At 47.2% G+C, this 18,648-nt stretch overlaps 1 protein-coding gene across 7 annotated transcripts in view; it reads right to left on the reverse strand.

Annotated features, from left to right (window-relative positions):
* Window positions 1-18,648, reverse strand: part of CARD11 (caspase recruitment domain family member 11) — a 324,316-nt gene that overhangs the window by 277,623 nt on the left and 28,045 nt on the right. For 3 of the 7 annotated variants that reach the window (XR_014504901.1, XM_083413345.1, XM_083413346.1), the window contains exons 2-5: window positions 3,754-3,970; window positions 2,638-2,775; window positions 1,502-1,827; window positions 262-441 (exon numbers count right to left, since the gene is read on the reverse strand). Coding sequence is in view for 6 of the 7 variants with exons in the window: in XM_083413345.1 (XP_083269471.1) it covers window positions 262-441; window positions 1,502-1,827; window positions 2,638-2,775; window positions 3,754-3,955 (846 nt within the window). In the remaining variant the exon portion in view is untranslated. Of the gene's footprint in view, window positions 1-261; window positions 442-1,501; window positions 1,828-2,637; window positions 2,776-3,753; window positions 3,971-8,365; window positions 8,388-12,468; window positions 12,490-18,648 lie in introns of those variants that run through there. The other 4 variants (XM_083413349.1, XM_083413350.1, XM_083413347.1 and 1 more) reach the window with 3 other exon arrangements.

Genomic DNA, 18,648 nt, shown 5'->3' on the forward strand with positions numbered 1-18,648 from the left:
ATGTCATGAGAAGAGAAGACTCCCTGGAAAAGACCCTGATGTTGGGAAAGATGGAGGGCACAAGGAGAAGGGGACAACAGAGGACAAGATGGTTGGACAGTGTTCTCGAAGCTACCAGCATGAGTTTGACCAAACTGCAGGAGGCAGTGGAAGACAGGAGTGCCTGGCGTGCTCTGGTCCATGGGGTCATGAAGAGTCGGACATGACTAAACGACTAAACAACAACAACCAGCCATGAGCCAGAAATTAATCCTTGCTCACCTGAATTATGGACTGTAGCTCCTGGATCTTGGTCTTCAACATCTCATTTTCTCGCTCCAGTTCCAGGACTTGTTCCCTCTTTGGCCGGTTTTCAATGTCATTCTTGAGCTTCAGGGACTGGTTTCTCTCGAGCTTACATTCCTCTTCTACTTTGTTCAGCCAGTGTTTCAGCTGGTCAATCTACCAGTGTGGAGTGAATGTGTGTGTGAGAGAGGGGGAAATAAGCAAAGAAACATCAAATAAACGCTTGTCCCCTAAAACTAGACTCCACCCTGGTGAATGGTGTGCACATCCTATGTTTCAAAAGGCGGGACATTGTGAGTGATGACAAGCCCTGCCTAAAGACATCAGATTCATTCAACTTTTGGACTTCGGGTTTATTAAAACCCTGAATGTGTCTTCGTTTTACACCATTTTAACTGTTGTCGTTTCCCCCAAAAGAATCCTGGGAACTATAGTTTTGTGAGAGTGCTGGTACTTCTCAGTTGGAGATCACCATGTTTTCTAACAGAACTAGAGTTCCCGTGGGTCCTTTGGGAGAGAATGTGTCAGGGCCGGACTGAGGAGGAACGGTGGGGGCCGCGCCCCTTCTCCTGAACCTTCCTGAGAACAGGAAGACAGTATAGATTTAGAACAGTGGTTTGCAGAAGGACATAGTTCAGAGAATGTAGAGGGGGAAAGCTGGTAAATATTGGAAGAGGAAGCAGAAACACTGGGGGAAAGACAGCTGACAGACCCAGCGTCTTTGGAGAGCATTTCGTGGGGGGGGGGGGGGCTCCCCCAGGACTAGATGTGAAGTGAGAGTAGCCAAACAGAAATCTCAGAGACAGAAAGCCCAGGGATGATGTAGGATAAGAGAGATGAAGGGAGGGGAGACTTGGAGCAACGCCATTATTAGGGAAGGCTGCATTCTTTCGTCATTCTCTGTGAATTATTGAATAAATTGCTTGGTAAGAACATTTATTGTTTCTCTGATTCTGGGCTCCCACTGTGAGAGGGATCTGGTTCCCCAAAGCCTGACAGAATGATTCGTAAACCAGTATAAGGGCAGATTTAGTTGGACTCCAGTTCCCATCATCACTGGCTATGCTGGGTGGGGCTGATGGGAGTTGGAGTCCAACAACATCTGGAGGGCTGCAGGTTCTCCATTTCTATCTTTGACAAATGGGCAAAGAAGATATTTGCAGTCAGATGTGGAGTTAAAACAGCCCCTCTTCTCTTCCCTGAGTGCCTCTCTCACCTCGAGCTGGAGGTCCCGGCTTCTCATCACCGCCATGTTCTTCTCTTCGCTCAGCTGGGCATACCTCATGGCCAGGTTGTAGTTTTCGTCCTTCACCTTGACGAGCTCGTCGTTGTAGTTGTTCCTTTCCTCTTTCATCTTGTTGTACCTCTCCTGGAAGGTCAGCAGCTCCTTCAGGTTGAGCTTCAGCTGCTTCCGCTCATCCTCCAGCTGGCGGGATTTGGCCAGGAGCTCGCAGCGCTGAGCATCCTTGGTCTTGACCTGCTGCTGCAGCTTAATGATCTCGTTCATCAGGAAATGGGTGAGGCCTTCGTGACCCTCTTCTACTGAAATGGAAAGGAGACGGACACAGGGTACCAGGGCTACGTGGCTTGACAGGGTTACATTGCCTCAAGTGAGTAGCAGAGCATGGATCGAGGTGATGGAGAGAGAACCTGGGTCCGCTGGTCCAAACAAAACAGAAGAATCTAAAAGGAGCCTGCTGGATCAGGCCAGTGACCCACCTAGTCTAGCATCCTGTACTCACAGTGACCATCCAGATGCCTATGGGAAAGCCACAAACAGGATCCGAGCACAAGAGGTTTCCAGCAACTGCTATTCAGAAGCATTACTGCCTGCGACCATGGAGGCAGAACATTGCCACCATGGTTAGCAGCTATTGGTAGCCCTCGCCTGCATGAATTTGTCTAGTCCTCTTCTAAAGCCATCCAAGTTGGTGGCCATCACCTTAATCTCCCAACACTCAGATAACCTTGGGTTTATTTGGAGAATCAAAGCTCCATGACCCTAGACTGGGGGGTGCAGGATGCTTGGTGAGAGAAGGACCCTTGGATTGATTCAGAAAGGCAGGGTTAGATGTCACTGGACTCCAACTCCCATCAGCCCCAGCCAGCCTGGCCAATGGTCAAGGATGATGGGAGTTGTAGTTGAGAAACATCTGGAGGGACCACCAACCACACAGCTTCCCCACCTGATTGTCCTGCTGCTCTGGTCCTCCTCCCCACTTTGCCAGTCTTGGCCCCATTGGTGCTCTGCGTAAGAACCGGGAAAGCTCATGCAGACCTTTTTATTCATGATTTTCCTTGCAATGATTCTGCTTCCCCCACTGAGCCCTGGTAAGGCTGGATCTAACTTACCAACAATGGTGGAAAATCGCCGTGTCGGCTCCTTCCCCGTCACCAGTTTGTACAGTTCTGGGTAGTAAAATTCTAGGCTTTCTAGGAAAACCACATAGCCCCTCTCTCCTTTCGTGTGGAGGATGTCCAGCAGCCGACCTAGAGGGAGACCAAGACAGGACATCTGGATGAGAAGAGGGAGGAGAACTCTCGTTTCATTAACTTTCCAATATAATTTGAAGAGGGTGTACAAAAGTGGCACAGAAAGTTTGAAATGGCTATCTGCATCTCCTTCTAAAGCACCTTTCCTAGGTCTCTTAGAGGTCTCTTAGAAGTCTCCTAGGTCTCCCTGTGTCTCCTTCTATAGCTAAAGCACCTTTCCTAGGGCTGCTATATGTCTGAATTTCAAAGACGAAATTGGCGTTCAAAAGGCAGTGCTTGTCCTGGATCTTAGGCAAGTCAATTGAAAAATTGTGGGGTTTTTTTGTGTCTTTCTAAAAAATAGCTCAACAGCTCTGGGATTTGTTCAGAAAAAGCTCAACAGCTTTTGGTGTGTCCTGGTTTAGGAATATGGCAAACCTTTCCCCAACATGCAATTTAAAGTTCCCAAAACACTAAATGTCTCTCCCAATGTACCCAGGGCCAGCTTTTCACTTGCTGTAACCCTACTAGGTAAAGGTAAAGGTAAAGGTACCCCTGCCCGTTTGGGCCAGTCTTGCCAGACTCTAGGGTTGTGCGCTCATCTCACTCTATAGGCCAGGAGCCAGCGCTGTCCGCAGACACTTCCGGGTCACGTGGCCAGCGTGACAAGCTGCATCTGGCGAGCCAGCGCAGCACACGGAACGCCGTTTACCTTCCCGCTGGTAAGCGGTCCCTATTTATCTACTTGCACCCGGAGGTGCTTTCGAACTGCTAGGTTGGCAGGCGCTGGGACCGAGCAACGGGAGCGCACCCCGCCGCGGGGATTCGAACCGCCGACCATGCGATCGGCAAGTCCTAGGCGCTGAGGCTTTAACCCACAGCGTCACCCGCGTCCCTAACCCTACTAGGAACCCTGAATTTGGTACAAATGTTCTGACAGAAGACTGGTGCCATTGTAACGTCCGAATCAGTGTAGCTGTGGGCACCTGGCTGTACCTGCTCGGTTGATTTTGGAGAGCAGCATTGGCGAGTTGAGCACTTCATCCTCATCTTGTTCATCGATGACTTTACACTGGCGCAAGTAAGGGGTCAGCTTGGCTGGGTTGATGTAGCGGGTCAACATGTGGCGATTGCACTCGACATTCTCCCAGAGGGCATCCACTTCATCCTTCAGGGTGTCCATACTGAGATCATCCATTTCTGATTCTATTCCCTAGAAAACGATGGTGAGAAGAAGAGGATGGACAGGTCAACGAACAGAATAATTAGGGAAGTTCTGTACCCTGTTGGTAAAAATGCTCCAACAGAAGGTGCACATGAATTTTATCAGGAAAGCTTACTCTGCTTCTATATGAACTAGGGCTGGTGACTTATCTCAGCCTCACCAGCAAGCACGAGGGCGCATCTTGGCAGGTGTTGCCACATTTTCATCCCAAAAGCCCTCCAAAAACATCCACCATTGCTAGGGTTGCCAGGTCAGGAGCATCCCAGGACCTGAGATTTCAGGGACCAAACCTGACAGGGGAAGCCCCTGGTGATTTCTCCTCTGCGCTCCCTCCCATCACTTAGCCTTGGAGATGGAGGTTAATTGGGAGAGAGGAGGCTGGAGTAGGATTTTAATACTGTTGATGATTCTAGAAAGCTTTTGACAAGCCTGGAAATTTTGATGGATTATGATATTTTAAAATTGTTTTTAATATTATTTTCTACTGTACCAGGAGTAAGGGTCTATATTTCAGGGGGCAGGTGGGCTGGGTTTTTTTTTTAGATAGATGTTCTGTCTGTCGGATGTTTTGTATAAAAGCACACTTGTCGTTTGTCAAACAATAATGACCAATAACACCCCCCCCCCAAGGCATAGATAACTGATAGCCTTGCCTGAATATCTTACACAACACAGACAAGTGGTGAGAGGTGAAGTGAAGAAAGATTGGTGTAGTGGTTCTAGGGGTTGCTCGTGCGTAAGCCGGTGCAAACACCTGGCTGGGTTGGCTGAGTGAACCTTTTCTGTCCGGACAGCCACTCACCCGTGACTGTCTCAATCGCTGGCAGAATCCGTCAGTGGGCGTTTCTTAAACTTCTTCCAGCAAAGAAGCTCTTTGACGCCTAGTCTCCTCCTACTCTCTCTGCGCGAAAGCCTTCTGCGCAAGGAGGGCGTAGGCAGCAGAGGACCCCTACTCTCCCCGCTGGTCCCCGGCAAGGAGTCATGGGACCGCCTCGCCGCTTCCCCCATCTGCCCCCCTTCTCCACTGGTGCTACGCTGATTCTCTTCCCCAGAAGATGGGCTGCCTCTCCCAATCCCGGGACGCTCTCTGGAATCCCTCTGGATTTTGCTCTCTCCCTCCGGCACTGATGGCAGTTCCCTGACAATTGGTTTGAGGATACATGTTTTTAATTTTAATTTTCCTTTATTGATAAGGATCCAGATTTGTTGGGCCCTCTGCTGCTGTAACATTTCTGGTGTTAACATTCACGTGACTAAACTGATTGTTAGTGTTATTATTTCTACAGCTATTCTTTATCCAGTTGGATCCCTTGTAATGCAAGTTTCCTTCCTTCCTTCCTTCCTTCCTTCCTTCCTTCCTTCCTTCCTTCCTTGGGTGAAAGGAAGCTGTCTTCACTTCAAGCAAGGCTGCAAGAAGATATTCAAAAGGCTCCCAACACATTTCAATTTCAGCACATTTGCTCTCTGACAATATTCTATATTCTATAGCCTCTGATTTGAGTGCCACTTAAGGTACACGCGACACCTTGCGAAAACTACTCGAGTGTCATGGAAACGTCTCAGCGTTGGTCGCAAACTGCAGGTGTGAAGTCATCAACGTGGCCTGACTCAAAATGAGAGGGGGGTATGTCATATGCATGTCTTAAAAGAAGATAACCAGAACAGCAAAGGGTTTGCTTGCTTTAGGGCATGTCACACACACACACACACACACACACACACACACACACACACACACCATGCTTAGTACATAACAGGAGCCTTTATTTGTGGATCAGCCTTGTCTAATTCAGCTATTGCAGGCATGTCCAACAGGTGGATCGTGATCTTCTGGCAGATCACTGGACATCTGTGGTAGATCACTGGCTCCACCTCAAAGACGCTCAACATCTTAGGCTCCCCTAAAAAAAGCTCAACCACTATGACCTGAACCCCCCCCAAAAGGGGGGGGGGGTAGATCACTGCCAGTTTTTAATTCTGTGAGTAGATCACAGACTCTTGGGAGTTGGCCACCCCTGAGCTATTGCGTGCCTATGATTTCAAAGTTCTCCACTGCAGGGATGAGAAAGAGCGGAACAATTTTGCCCCCAGTGCATCTCTCATAGGGACTAACTTCCTTGCAGATCACACCAAATGCACATGTGCTTCTGCTCAAATCGGCTTGCAGCTAGAACTCTGGTTTCTTTTTTCCAGGAGCAAACAGCAACTGCACTCCATGGAGTGTGTGTCTGTGTGTTGAAGGAGAGCACTCTATACACCAGGCAGCCACATAGTCCAGGTCAGGCCTAATACTTCACTTCGAGAAATATGAAGATGCCCTCCCATCAGATGTCAAAGAAATAAACAACTATCTGATGTTTAGAAGATATCTGAAGGCAGCCCTGTTGAGGGAAGTTTTCAATGACTGATGTTTTAATGTATTTCTAATATTTTGTAGCTGCCCAGAGTGGCTGGGGAAACCCAGACAGATGGGTGGGGTAATAACAACAACAACAACAACAACAATAATAATAGCATGCATCAAGAGACCCAAAGAATAGTTGGGGTCTCCACGTTTAAAGGCAGAGGAAAACCACAGCTTCTAAGGGCACTCATTGTGAGTGAAGGAATCTGTGAGAGGGCTGCAGTCCAGCTGTTTCCCTGCTTAAAAATGAAGGGTTCCTTGTTGGAGGTTGCACATAGTGGGGTAGGAGAGGTCAAAATAATGCCAATATGTTTCACCTCTGGCAACCAATGTGCCCCTTTGGATTTGTATAGCAGATGAGTCTGGAATGCTGGGGACACAAATTTTCACGGCCTTCTCGCAGCTATGGTGGCTCATTTGCCAGAAGCGATGTTATTTTGCGTTATCTCTAGAAGGGTATACTTGATTCCAATCAAACGAAGCCTCCTAGAGCACAATATACATCAATGAACAATATACGCCGGGATGCCGCATCATACCAGGGTGGAGAACAATAGGTCAAGCAGGGCTGTGCATGAGAGAAAAGTGTGTCTGACTTTTGGACGGCACTGGAAGATGGAGACACAGAGATGTGTCTTGCTATGTGCTGGATCCTAGTCTGTGAGTTGGGGGCTTCCCTGGAAACCAAATGGAGAAGATAGATCTCTCTTTAAAAATATATATATATACTTTCCAGATATATACATTTCACTAATTTTACAGTCATTTTGACGTTTTAAAACTTGACTTCCTTCCCCCTCTTCCTGCGGTTCCTTAAATTTATTTTTAATATCTTCTGCAAATTCAAAGTAACTTAATCTGCTCATTTATTCACCTACTTTAAATATATACTCTTATAAAACTACAGGTTATTACAATAATCCTGCCAATGTTCTTATCTGCTTACAGTTTGTTTGTAAATATTCCGTAAACCCTTTCCATTCTTTTATAAAAAGTTTGTTATCTTGATTTCTTATTCTTTCGGTAAGTTTTGCAATTTCTGCATATTCCATAGGTTTTTGTATGCCTTCCTCCTTTACTGGGTCTTCTTATTTTTTCCATTTTTGGGCAAGTAACATTCTTGCCGCTATAGTCGCATACATGAATAAATGTATATACAATTTAGGTAGTTCTATCCCTATAATTCCCAAGAGAAAGACTTCTGGGTTTGTTTGTTTTTACAAATGCTATTTTAAACATCCTTTTCATTTCATTGTATATCATTTCCTAATAAGCTTTAACCTTACTACAAGACCACCACATACAATAAAAAGAACCTTCTTTCTCTTGGGGTGTGAATGCCTCCATCCTTAGCTGAGGTTGTGTAGGTGTGTAAATAAAACCATGTATCCAGACGAAACCATTGTCTCTATTGACCTTCATTCCAAGGAACCAAGCTCCAGGAAAGCACAGCAACCCCTGGAATCTCCTGGTGCTCGGAGATTGGGCTGTGGGCTGTGGGAATGTTCAGGGATGCAGGAGAGCATATGTTGTTTGATTATAGCCTTTCCAACTTGTGTTAACAAGTTCACAATTTAGCAGAGTAACATTCCCCTTTTTAAACTCACAGCGGATGCATTTGCTCAGGCTCACTAAAGCCTCTATAATAACTGTTCTGGCATTTCCCCCTTATTCCCTCATAAAAGATAAGACACAACACAGTCTTCTATAAAAGTACAGTGGTACCTCGCGTTAAGAACTTAATTCATTCTGGAGGTCTGTTCTTAACCTGAAACTGTTCTTAACCTGAAGCACCACTTTAGCTAATGGGGCCTCCTGCTGCTGCCGCTGCACCACCACTGCATGATTTCTGTTCTCATCCTGAAGCAAAGTTCTTAACCCGAGGTAATATTTCTGGTAGCGGAGTCTGTAACCTGAGGTATATGTAACCCGAAGCGTATGTAACCCAAGTAACCACCGTATAAAAAGAGTTTACTCACATTCTGTTCACAATCGGATCCCAGAAGGCAGACTTAGCTTAGAAAAGTAACATACACCTGGAAACTACCTCATAAGGAGACAGTCCCTCTGTCCAGCATCTTTGGCTAAGCAGATGTTGCTTCTTTGATGCATGTAGTAAAAAAGAGAGAGATGGCTGCCCTGCCCTGTGCTTTTGTCGGTACCTGCACAGGTGAGGCCACACCCACCTCCAGTCACATGCAGAGGAAATCTGTCCCAGCCTAGAAGGAAACAGGAAGTTTACCTGCTGGCTGGATAAACATTCCTCCCCATGTGTAAACATGTTCACTCTAGGAATGTGGTGCTTGACTGCTCTTGTGTTTCACATGCCACATGGGCAACGATACAATAGGTAAAGGTAAAGGTAAAGGACCCTTGGACAGTTAAGTCCAGTCAAAGGCAGCTATGGGGTTGCGGCGCTCATCTTGCTTTCAGGCCAAGGGAACTGGCATTTGTCCACAGACAGCTTTCTGGGTCACGTGGCCAGCAGGACTAAACCGCTTCTGGCGCAACAGAACACCGTGATGGAAACCAGAGCTCACGGAAACACTATTTACCTTCCTGCCACAGCGCTACCTATTTATCTACTTGCACTGGTGTGCTTTTGAACTGCTAGGTTGGCAGGAGCTGGAGCAGAGCAACGGGAGCTCACTCTGTTGCAGGGATTCGAATCGCCGACCTTCTGATCGGCAAGCCCAAGAGGCTCAGTGGTTTAGACCACATTTACTTATGCAACTGAAGTTTTGCGTGGGTGGTGGAAATAAATAAATGGAGAATTGGGGAGTGGGAATGACGGTTGGAAGGTGTTATCCAAGATCTCGCGAGATCTCGTGAAGGCCGCATGAGATCTCATGCAATCTTTAAAGAGCCCAGTAGGCAAAGCAGAGGGCTTAAAACTCTTTCTGTGGCAGCAAAACCTAGCAAGGAGCCACCCACAACCTTCCACAGACCTTCCACGACCTGTCCAGTAAGGCAGAGATGGTCAAACGCATGTGAACAGGGTGGTTGCAGAGGTCTTCCTGGCTTTGCACAAGTGCAGAGCCAGTGCCAGATTTACATATAAGCTAAACAAGCTATAGCTTAGGGCCCCACTCTCTTGGGGCCCCCCAAAAAAATTAAAGGAAAAAAACCATAGTTCCAAAATATAAGATAAAAAAACAAATAAAATAAAACCTACATACAGCAACAGTGTTGTGTGTTGTGTAGGCTCCTGTGATGTAAGTCATGGGCCCCGCCTGCTAGCCTGCTCCCTAAAATATCACTGGTTTGCTGCTTTCTATATATAGGGTTGGGGACGCGGGTGGCGCTGTGGGTAAAAGCCTCAGCGCCTAGGGCTTGCCGATCGTAAGGTCGGCGGTTCGAATCCCCGTGGCGGGGTGCGCTCCCGCTGTTTGGTCCCAGCGCCTGCCAACCTAGCAGTTCGAAAGCACTCTCGGGTGCAAGTAGATAAATAGGGACCGCTTACTAGCGGGAAGGTAAACAGCGTTTCCGTGTGCGGCTCTGGCTTGCCAGAGCAGCGATGTCACGCTGGCCACGTGACCCAGAAGTGTCTTCGAACAGCGCTGGCCCCCGGCCTCTTTGAGTGAGATGGGCGCACAACCCTAGAGTCTGTTAAGACTGGCCCGTATGGGCAGGGGTACCTTTACCTTTATATATAGGGTGCCTACATTCTGCATGGACTTGTTGCATGGCAAGATGTGCAAATGGCTTGAGATACCTATAGGTCCATAAATTACCATATAGCATATAGTCAACACAAAAAAACAGTGGCAATTTGTTGTTGACAAAGGACAGCTGGACATAGAAAGGGCCCCATTACCTTCAATAACTTAAAGGGTAAAGGGACCCCTGACCATTAGGTCCAGTCGCGGACGACTCTGGGGTTGTGGCGCTCATCTCGCTTTATTGGCCGAGGGAGCTGGCGTACAGCTTCCGGGTCATGCAGCCAGCATGACTAAGCCGCTTCTGGCGGACCAGAGCAGCACACGGAAACACCGTTTACCTTCCTGCCAGAGCCGTACCTATTTATCTACTTGCACTTTGATGTGCTTTTGAACTGCTTGGTTGGCAGGAGCAGGGACCGAGCAACGGGATCTCACCCCGTCGCAGGGATTCGAACCACTGACCTTCTGATCGGCAAGCCCTAGGTTCTGTGGCTTTAACCCACAGCACCACCTGCGTCCCTTCAATAGCTTAGCGCCCCATCAAACCTAAATCTGGCCCTGTGCAGACCCTTGGAGCGTAACCCCCGCGTCACTTTGGGGCCTGCTGTATTTAAAAACAGAAAATGGGGTGGAAGAGCTCCAGTGCAATTGCAGCATCGCCTGTCCCACAGGCAGCTCAAGGGCAGCAAAATTAAAAAGGAGAGGGCTGTGGGTCACAGCGAAAACACAACATAAAGGGACGTATGTGGCCACACAGAGTACTACATGGCGGGTTCACAGCCGTGATTTAACAACCAGAAAGCTAAATTGGAGATGTTCCTGTATAGATCTTGGCATGGAATTTAATTCTATTGACTCCACACCTAATAAATATGAATGCTTTATATCATTAACTGGGAGAATTGCCCAAACACATATACCTAAGAAATGCCGGTGAGAATTTGCTCTCGGCCTTATTAAAGAGAACAGCAAAAGTATTTCATATCTCTCTGTAAATTATTTGGAGTTATAGAGCGAAGTTCCGCCTCCACAGGAAACCACCCCAATGTGGCAAAATGCTAATGAAGCAGACTGATGAAGACAGGAAAAGGGCAGGAAATGATACCACAAGCTAATTTAATACTTTTTTAGTTGTTTTGTGTTGTTTTTTTTTTAAATAAAAAAAGAGGGTTTGGGCAGTGATCCGAAACCTTTAATTCTATGCAATGCCACCAGCAAACAGGTTTGCTGCAGCACCCGTCAACTTAACCAACCCACTAAGAGCTTGCTTGCACCCACCCTGGAATAATTATCCACGTCTAACAACCGCATAGCTTTCCTCGGTTGTAAGCCTTGTTAAACAAAGCAGGGAGTAGCTCCGCAGCTGCAGTAGGAGTAGCCCTGGCAGATCAGATCAAAGATCAAAACTCCATCTAATCCAACAACTTGTTTCACAGGAGAGGTATGAAGGCAATGGTCTTAACTTGCTCGCTCCCAGTGCCAGGTATTTACAGATAAGCTGCCTCTGGAGGTTCCACTTAGGGCTTGTCTTGTGCCTAGAAAGCAGGGGTCCAAACGGCTTTCTGTTTGTGCCGTTCATGGGTCTGAACAGTTTTGCCTTTGCCCTTCCGCTTTCTCTGGGAAAACCTGATCTTTAGTGCTGAATTGGAACAAACAGAGATCCACAGAAAACCCAATTGCCGTTTGTTCCAATTTGGTGCTAAACCGTGTATTTGGTAAATCAACGAAGCTACCAAACCTATCCTGGCTCCTGCTGTTTCCTAGTCTTAGGGCAGACCTCTTGCAAGGTTTCCCTCATGCAGGAGCCTTTGCAAACCCAGAGGATACGGCACAGTGCAGAGCATGTGCTCTGTCAAGCAGATCTGGCTCCTTCTCTGAGCCCTCCTTCTGCTTAAGGATGTTTTGCATTGCAGCTGCAGGGCAGAAATCCCCTGGAGAAGAACTCCTGTGCAAAACACATGGAATTGTACCGAAGCTGCACATGAGCAGTGCCAGATTTACATATAAGCTAAACAAGCTATAACTTAGGGCCCCACTCTCTTGGGGGCCCCCAAAAAGTTAAAGGAAAAAACCTGGATGTACATTTCCAAAATATAAGATAAAAAACAAATAAAATAAAACCTACATACAGCAACAGTGTTTTGTGTTGTGTAGGCTCCTATGATGTAATAATGGGCCCGGTCCTGCTAGCTTGCTCCCTAAAATATCACTTTTTATATATAGGGTGCCTACATTCTGCAAGGACTGGTTGTATTTTAGTTCAACAATTACTTTGATTAAAATACATATTTTGTTATGTGCAAATGGTTTTAGATATCTATGAGGTCCATAAATTACCATAGTGCATATATTCGACACACAAAAACAGTGACAATTTGTTGACGGCAAAGGACAGCTGGACATATCAAGGGCCCCATTACCTTCAGTAGCTTAGGGCTGCATCAAACCTAAATCCGGCCCTGCACATGAGTTCCTGTAACATGAGTTCCACAACTTCTGAGTATTTCCATCAGGTGTGCCCAGAAACAACTGGTAATGCATGTCCCCGTCTCTCCAAAATCAATGATTCATATTTTTTAAAAAAATAAGAAAGACGTGTACATCACCTTTTTAAAAAGGAAAGGAAAAAGGAAAGAATAAGAATGTTGTCTTATATTCCTGGTTCACCCACTCATGTCCCTAATGAGACTAGATAGATTTGTAGCCTCTGGATTTAGCAAAGATTGACTTACTTCAAAGTAAATGCATTTTCGATCAGGATGTTAGTTACGCTTTTCAAGCTAAACAATAATGTAAGTACACTTTCAGTTTCTAATCTATTTTTAAACAGCGTCAGGCTTTGATTGGAGTTTGGGTGTAGCTTCTTCCGCGCTCTGGTGCTACTACATCAAACACAGTTCCTTCTGCACTCCAGTGCTGAATCGCAAGGCAGAAGGGGAAATGTTGCTAAATAGCAGACTACAGTTGTACCTTGGTTTTGGAACAGCTTAGTTCCCGAACGTTTTGGCTCCCGAATGCCGCAAACCCGGAAATGACTGTTCCGGTTTGCAAAGTATTTTTGGAAGCCGAACGTCCGACGGGGATTCCACGGCTTCCGATTGGCTGCAGGAGCTTGCTGCAGCCAATCAGAAGCTGTGCTTTGGTTTTCGAAGAATTTGGAAGTTGAACTGACTTCCGGAATGGATTCCGTTCGACTTCCAAGGTACGACTGTACTAGGTTTGAGCTTTCTCTATGTCTCCAGAACTGCCTCACCAGATATGTGGCATGGCACAAATTCTCCAGCTAGCTTTCTTGGCAGCCAAGTTGTACCTTCAGTACAACTGCATTGGAGTGCAGAAGGAGCCACATTTAAAATTCAGAAGAAAAACGGAAGGCTCCTGAATATTGGTGAATCAGAATAGTGGATGAAAACATAATAAAGTTTAGGAATTGGTGCATTAGTTGAGTTTGCAGATAGCTCCGGCAGCATATGGAACAGTGGCAGCACTGACCCTCGCTGACAACTTGATTCCACCTAAACATTAGGAAGAACTTCCTGACAGTAAGAGCTGTTCGACAGTGGAATTTGCTGCCAAGGAGTGTGGTGGAGTCTCCTTCTTTGGAGGTCTTTAAGCAGAGGCTTGACAACCATATGTCAGGAGTGCTCTGGTGGTGTTTCCTGCTTGGCAGGGGGTTGGACTCGATGGCCCTTGTGGTCTCTTCCAACTCTATGATTCTATGATTCTATGATAAATATCTGAAAAATGGAGGTGGTGGCAAACACGGCCTTTGCCAATGTGGACATCTGCTTCCACATTTAACATGTGACACAAGTGTGAATGCACCTAGCAAAATTTGCCAGCCTTGCATCGCTTGTGGTTTTTGCAGAGAGACGTTTTTTAAAAACAAAACATTCAAAAACGGTAGCACTTTTAAGAGCAATGGAACAAGAGGAGAAAAGCAGAGGGGGATGATTGACGGTGCAACAGAAAGAGACAAAGGACCAGTTCCCGTATGCACTGATTCCATAGCGTAGCTATGTGCAGCATGAAGAAATGCTTCTAACCTGACTCTTCCGACATTCACCTTCATTGTCTGCAAGTTCTAGCGTTATGAGCGAGGGAGAAACTTTTCTCTATCTGATTTCCACATGCTTTGCATACTTTTGCAAACTTCTATCATGTTACCTCTGAGTTCCCTTTTCTGTAAACTATAAAGTCCCAAATGCTTCAGCCTTTCCTCCCCTTGATCTGAATCTTTGCCGACTCTGCAATATCCATTTCGAGGCGAGGCAACCGGAAATGCACCCAGTATTCCAAATGTGCTCACACCGTCACTTGCTTTAGAATAAAATGTCCCTATCTTCATGAGGAACGTTGGAAGGTGTGGACTAGGCCCCAGCTTTATTGCTGGAAATCTTACTACTCCCAAATAGGAGTCATCCTCATCATTTATTTGCATGATGCCTTTCCACAACAAACTGTGCTCTAGGAAGTGGTGGAGGAACCCTCACCGACACCCAGGGCAGCGCAGCCAGCACGGACTGTGCACGTGTGGCCAGAAGGGAAGCCGGTCTCATGCGGCAGCCATACAGATGGCACACGAGAGTGGCAGCCCATATGGACGGTGCGTGAGAGTGGCAGGCCGTACGGACACTGTGCGAGCGGCGCCCATACAGACTGCGGGCGCCCTCAGCCACTCTACAGCTTGGGGGAGGCAGAGGCCATCTTGCCACCCCTCCCAGAGTTGCACCCGGGGTGGCCCACCCCCTCTGCCCCCCTCCCTACGCCACTGGCTCTAGGTGGCTCACAAAATGGGGAAAGAAAGTTACATAATTCACAAGTTACAATAATATAACAAAATCTAAATAATCAACAAGGAAAGCATCTCATTAAGAAATACAGCCGTAGGATACCTTGGTTCTTCAACGGCTTAGTTGCTGAACAAATCATCTCCCAAACGCCATAAGTGTTCCAGTTTGCGAACGCTTTTGGGAAGGCAAACGTCCGACGCGGCTTCCGATTGAGTGCAGGAAGCTCCTGCAGCCACTCGGAAGCCGCACCTTGGTTTTCGAATAGTTTCAGGAGTTGAACTGACTCCCAGAATGGAGTAAGTTTGAGAACCAAGGTACCACTGTAGTCCACAAAACTACCGTATTTTTCGCTCCATAGGACGCACCGGCCCATAGGACGCACCAAGTTTTTTGGGGGGGAAATAAAGAAAAAAAATTATTTCCCCCCCCAGGCGCTTGTGGGGCCAGCAGCGGGGAGAAGTGCTCTTCTCCCCACCACCTGCCTTCAGACCAGGTCCGGGGACAGCGGGAAGACGCGCTGCGCCTCCCAGCTGTCCCCGGAGCTTGCGGGGCTGGCGCTGCGGTTCTCCTGAAGTCTGGAGAGCGAGAGGGGTCGGTGCGCACCAACCCCTCTCACTCTCCTGGCTTCAGCGAAAGCCTGCATTCGCCCCATAGGACGCACACGCATTCCCCTTCATTTTTGGAGGGGAAAAAGTGCGTCCTATGGAGCGAAAAATACGGTATATAATTCCCTCCTAATTCATTATAAGAACCACAGCTGACAACTTTTCCCTTTTCTTGCGAGGAATCCTATTCGAAATAAGGGAATTTCTCTTTAAAAAAGGGAAACGTTGACAGCTATGATAAGAACATCAGAAGAGCCTGCAGGATCAGGCCCATTTAGTCCACCATCCTGTTCTCACAGCAGCCAAGCAGATGCCCCAGGGCTAAACCAGCAAGGAGGATTCTGAACACAAGAGCAATTGTGGCTTCCAGCAGTTTCAGAAACACACTGCAGCAAACACATGATATGGGGAGTGGCCTTGGCTTTAGGGGTGAACCTGAGTTCAACAGAGTAACATCTAGTAATTTGCACTGTATGGTCAATGCAGGTGGGTGCTCATGGGCTCAACACCAGTTCACACATGCACAATCTTGAGAGCATCAGCAAGCAGTGTCCGCTCACATGCACACAGGGTTCTTCAAGGGAGGACCTGCACCCAGAGGTGTCTGCAATTGGTCTGTGGGCAACGTTCCCCCCAACTGCTACTGGCTGGACAGCTGTGGCCCCTTTTTGCGCACCGATGACCTGGCCACTGTCCTCCACGCTCTGGTGACCTCCAGCCTGGATTATGGCAATGCGCGAGGCTGTCCTGGAAGATGACACGGAAAGTTCCACTGATTAGATCTGTTTAAGATTTAATATGACTCCTGCTTTAAAACAGCTGTGTTGGTTGCCAGTTCAAGCTGTTGGTTTCTAAAGCCCTAAATGTCTGTTTTCACTGCTCTCTGAACCTTGGATTGGGGTGGGATGCAGCCCCTAAGCCAGGGGTCAGAAAACCTTTTCAGCAGGGGGCCGGTCCACTGTCCCTCAGACCTTGTGGGGGCCGGACATTTGAAAAAAATGTTCAAAATAACTTTTATTTTAAAAAATCAGAGGCTTTTTTATTAGGAATTGTAGGTACCGATATCCCGAAGGACCAGAAAAGACTTTTTATGTACGCAGCAACAGCTGCACAGATCTTACTCGCCTAGAGATGGAAAGAACCCAAAGTCCAGACCAGAGAGGAATGGCAAACTAAGCTGATGGACTATGCTGAAATGGCAAAACTGCCCGGAAAGCTCAGGAACCAAGCTTTAAGAAAGAATGGGGGAAAATATAACTTATTTAGGAGACCACTGTGAGCAGATGGAAACATTAGCAGGATTTCAATAACACTTGTAATGTAACAGTTATTATGGACAATATGGACAGATACAAAATATGGAATATGAAATAATGTGCAGTTGAAAACATTGACAATAAGACCCATGAAGGGGATAGGAGGAAGTCTAGAGATTCAGAGAAATTTCTAAATGTGGATGTCTATTTCGTGTTGTTCTAACTTTACGCTTGTAAAACCAAATAAAAATTATTTTAAAAAGAAAAAGAAAGAAAGAGTGCTGTGAAACAGGGCTGTATTCCAGCCCCAACTCTGGCATCTTTGTCTCTCTGGTGGTCTCATATGCCTTCAGCTTGACTGAAGGCAGCGCATGCTTTGATTTGAGGATTGACAGGGGTCCATTCAACCTGGCACGCCTTCACGCCAAGACAAAAGTGTGGCAGATCCTTATCCGAGAGATGTTGCTTGCAGATGAGGTAGCCTTGAAAGCGCACTCCAAGGAAGATCTACAGAGGCTCATCCTGGGTCAGGAAGCTGCTCAAACTCCTCAAGTCATCACTGGCAATGCTTGAGGTGGTAGACAATTTTGTCCACCTGGGTTCCACCATAACCGGCAACCTCTCCATCGATGCTGAGCTGGACAAGTGGATTTGCAAGGCAGCTACGGCAATGGCTCACCTCACCAAAAAGGCCTGGGAGGATGTGACGCTAATGACCCAAACCATGATGAAGGTCTACCAGGCTTGTGTATTGAGCGCACTGCTTTAAGGTAGGGAGTCATGGGCAACTCAATGACTTCCGCGTGCGCTGCGTCAGGAAGATTTTGGGTATCACATGGAAGGAGAGCGCCTCAAACAAAGATGTGCTCTCTCAAGCCCACATTCCCAGCATGTTCGCACTCCTGTCTCAGCGACGTCTACACTGGCTTGGTCATGTCCACAGAATGGAAGATGGCAGCATCCCCAAGGATGTGCTCTAGGGGGAACTGGCGTCCGGCACCAGGCCAGTTGGCAGACCAACTCTGTGTTACAAAGATGTCTGCAGACATGATGTGAATGAAGGCTGGGAGCACTAGCCCTGCCATGCAGACGACTACATGCCTGGAGATAGACAATCAGGCTGTGCATCCATAGCAATGACCAGAGGAATAATAATAATAATAATAATAATAATAATAATAATAATAATTAATATCCCACCCATCTGGGTTCCCATAGCCCAGGCATAGGCAAACTCGGCCCTACAGCTGTTTTGGGACTACAGCTCCCATCATCCCTAGCTAACAGGGATGATGGGAATTGTAGTCTCAAAACATCTGGAGGGCCGAGTTTGCCTATGCCTGCCCTAGCCACTCTGGGTGGCTCCCAACAGTATTAAAAGCAGAATAAAATATCAAACATCAAAAACTTCCCTAAACAGAGCTGCCTTCAGATGTCTTCTAAAAGTCAGATAGCTGTTTATTTCCTTGACATTGGATGGGAAGGCGTTCCACAGGGCGGGTACCACCACCGAGAAGGCCCTCTGCCTGGTTCCCTGTAGCTTTGCTTCTCGCAATGAGGGAACCACCAGAAGGCCCTTAGAGCTGGACCTCAGTGTCTGGGCTGAACGATGGAGGTGGAGATGCTCCTTCAAGTATACTGGGCCAAGGCTGTTTAGGGCTTTGAAGGTCAAAACCAACACTTTTAATTGTGCTTGGAAACGTACTGGGAGGAACAATTGCTGGGAGGAGCATGGAGAGAAGAAACGCTGTTGTGCATCTGCCCCAGCTGCAACTAAACATGTCTCTCCCATGTCGGTCTCTACAGCCACAGCAGGTGCTGCAACCTTCCAGTGGTTTGACTTCACCCGCAAAGATGCACAATTCCCAATGGATGCCAACCGTTAGCAAAAGTGGGCAGAGTCTTGGATGTGATGCGCACCTGTGCGCAGTTTCCTCTGTGCAGTG

The sequence above is a fragment of the Podarcis tiliguerta genome, assembly GCF_965153285.1.
Source record: "Podarcis tiliguerta genome assembly, chromosome: 14".
Lineage (NCBI taxonomy): Eukaryota > Metazoa > Chordata > Lepidosauria > Squamata > Lacertidae > Podarcis > Podarcis tiliguerta.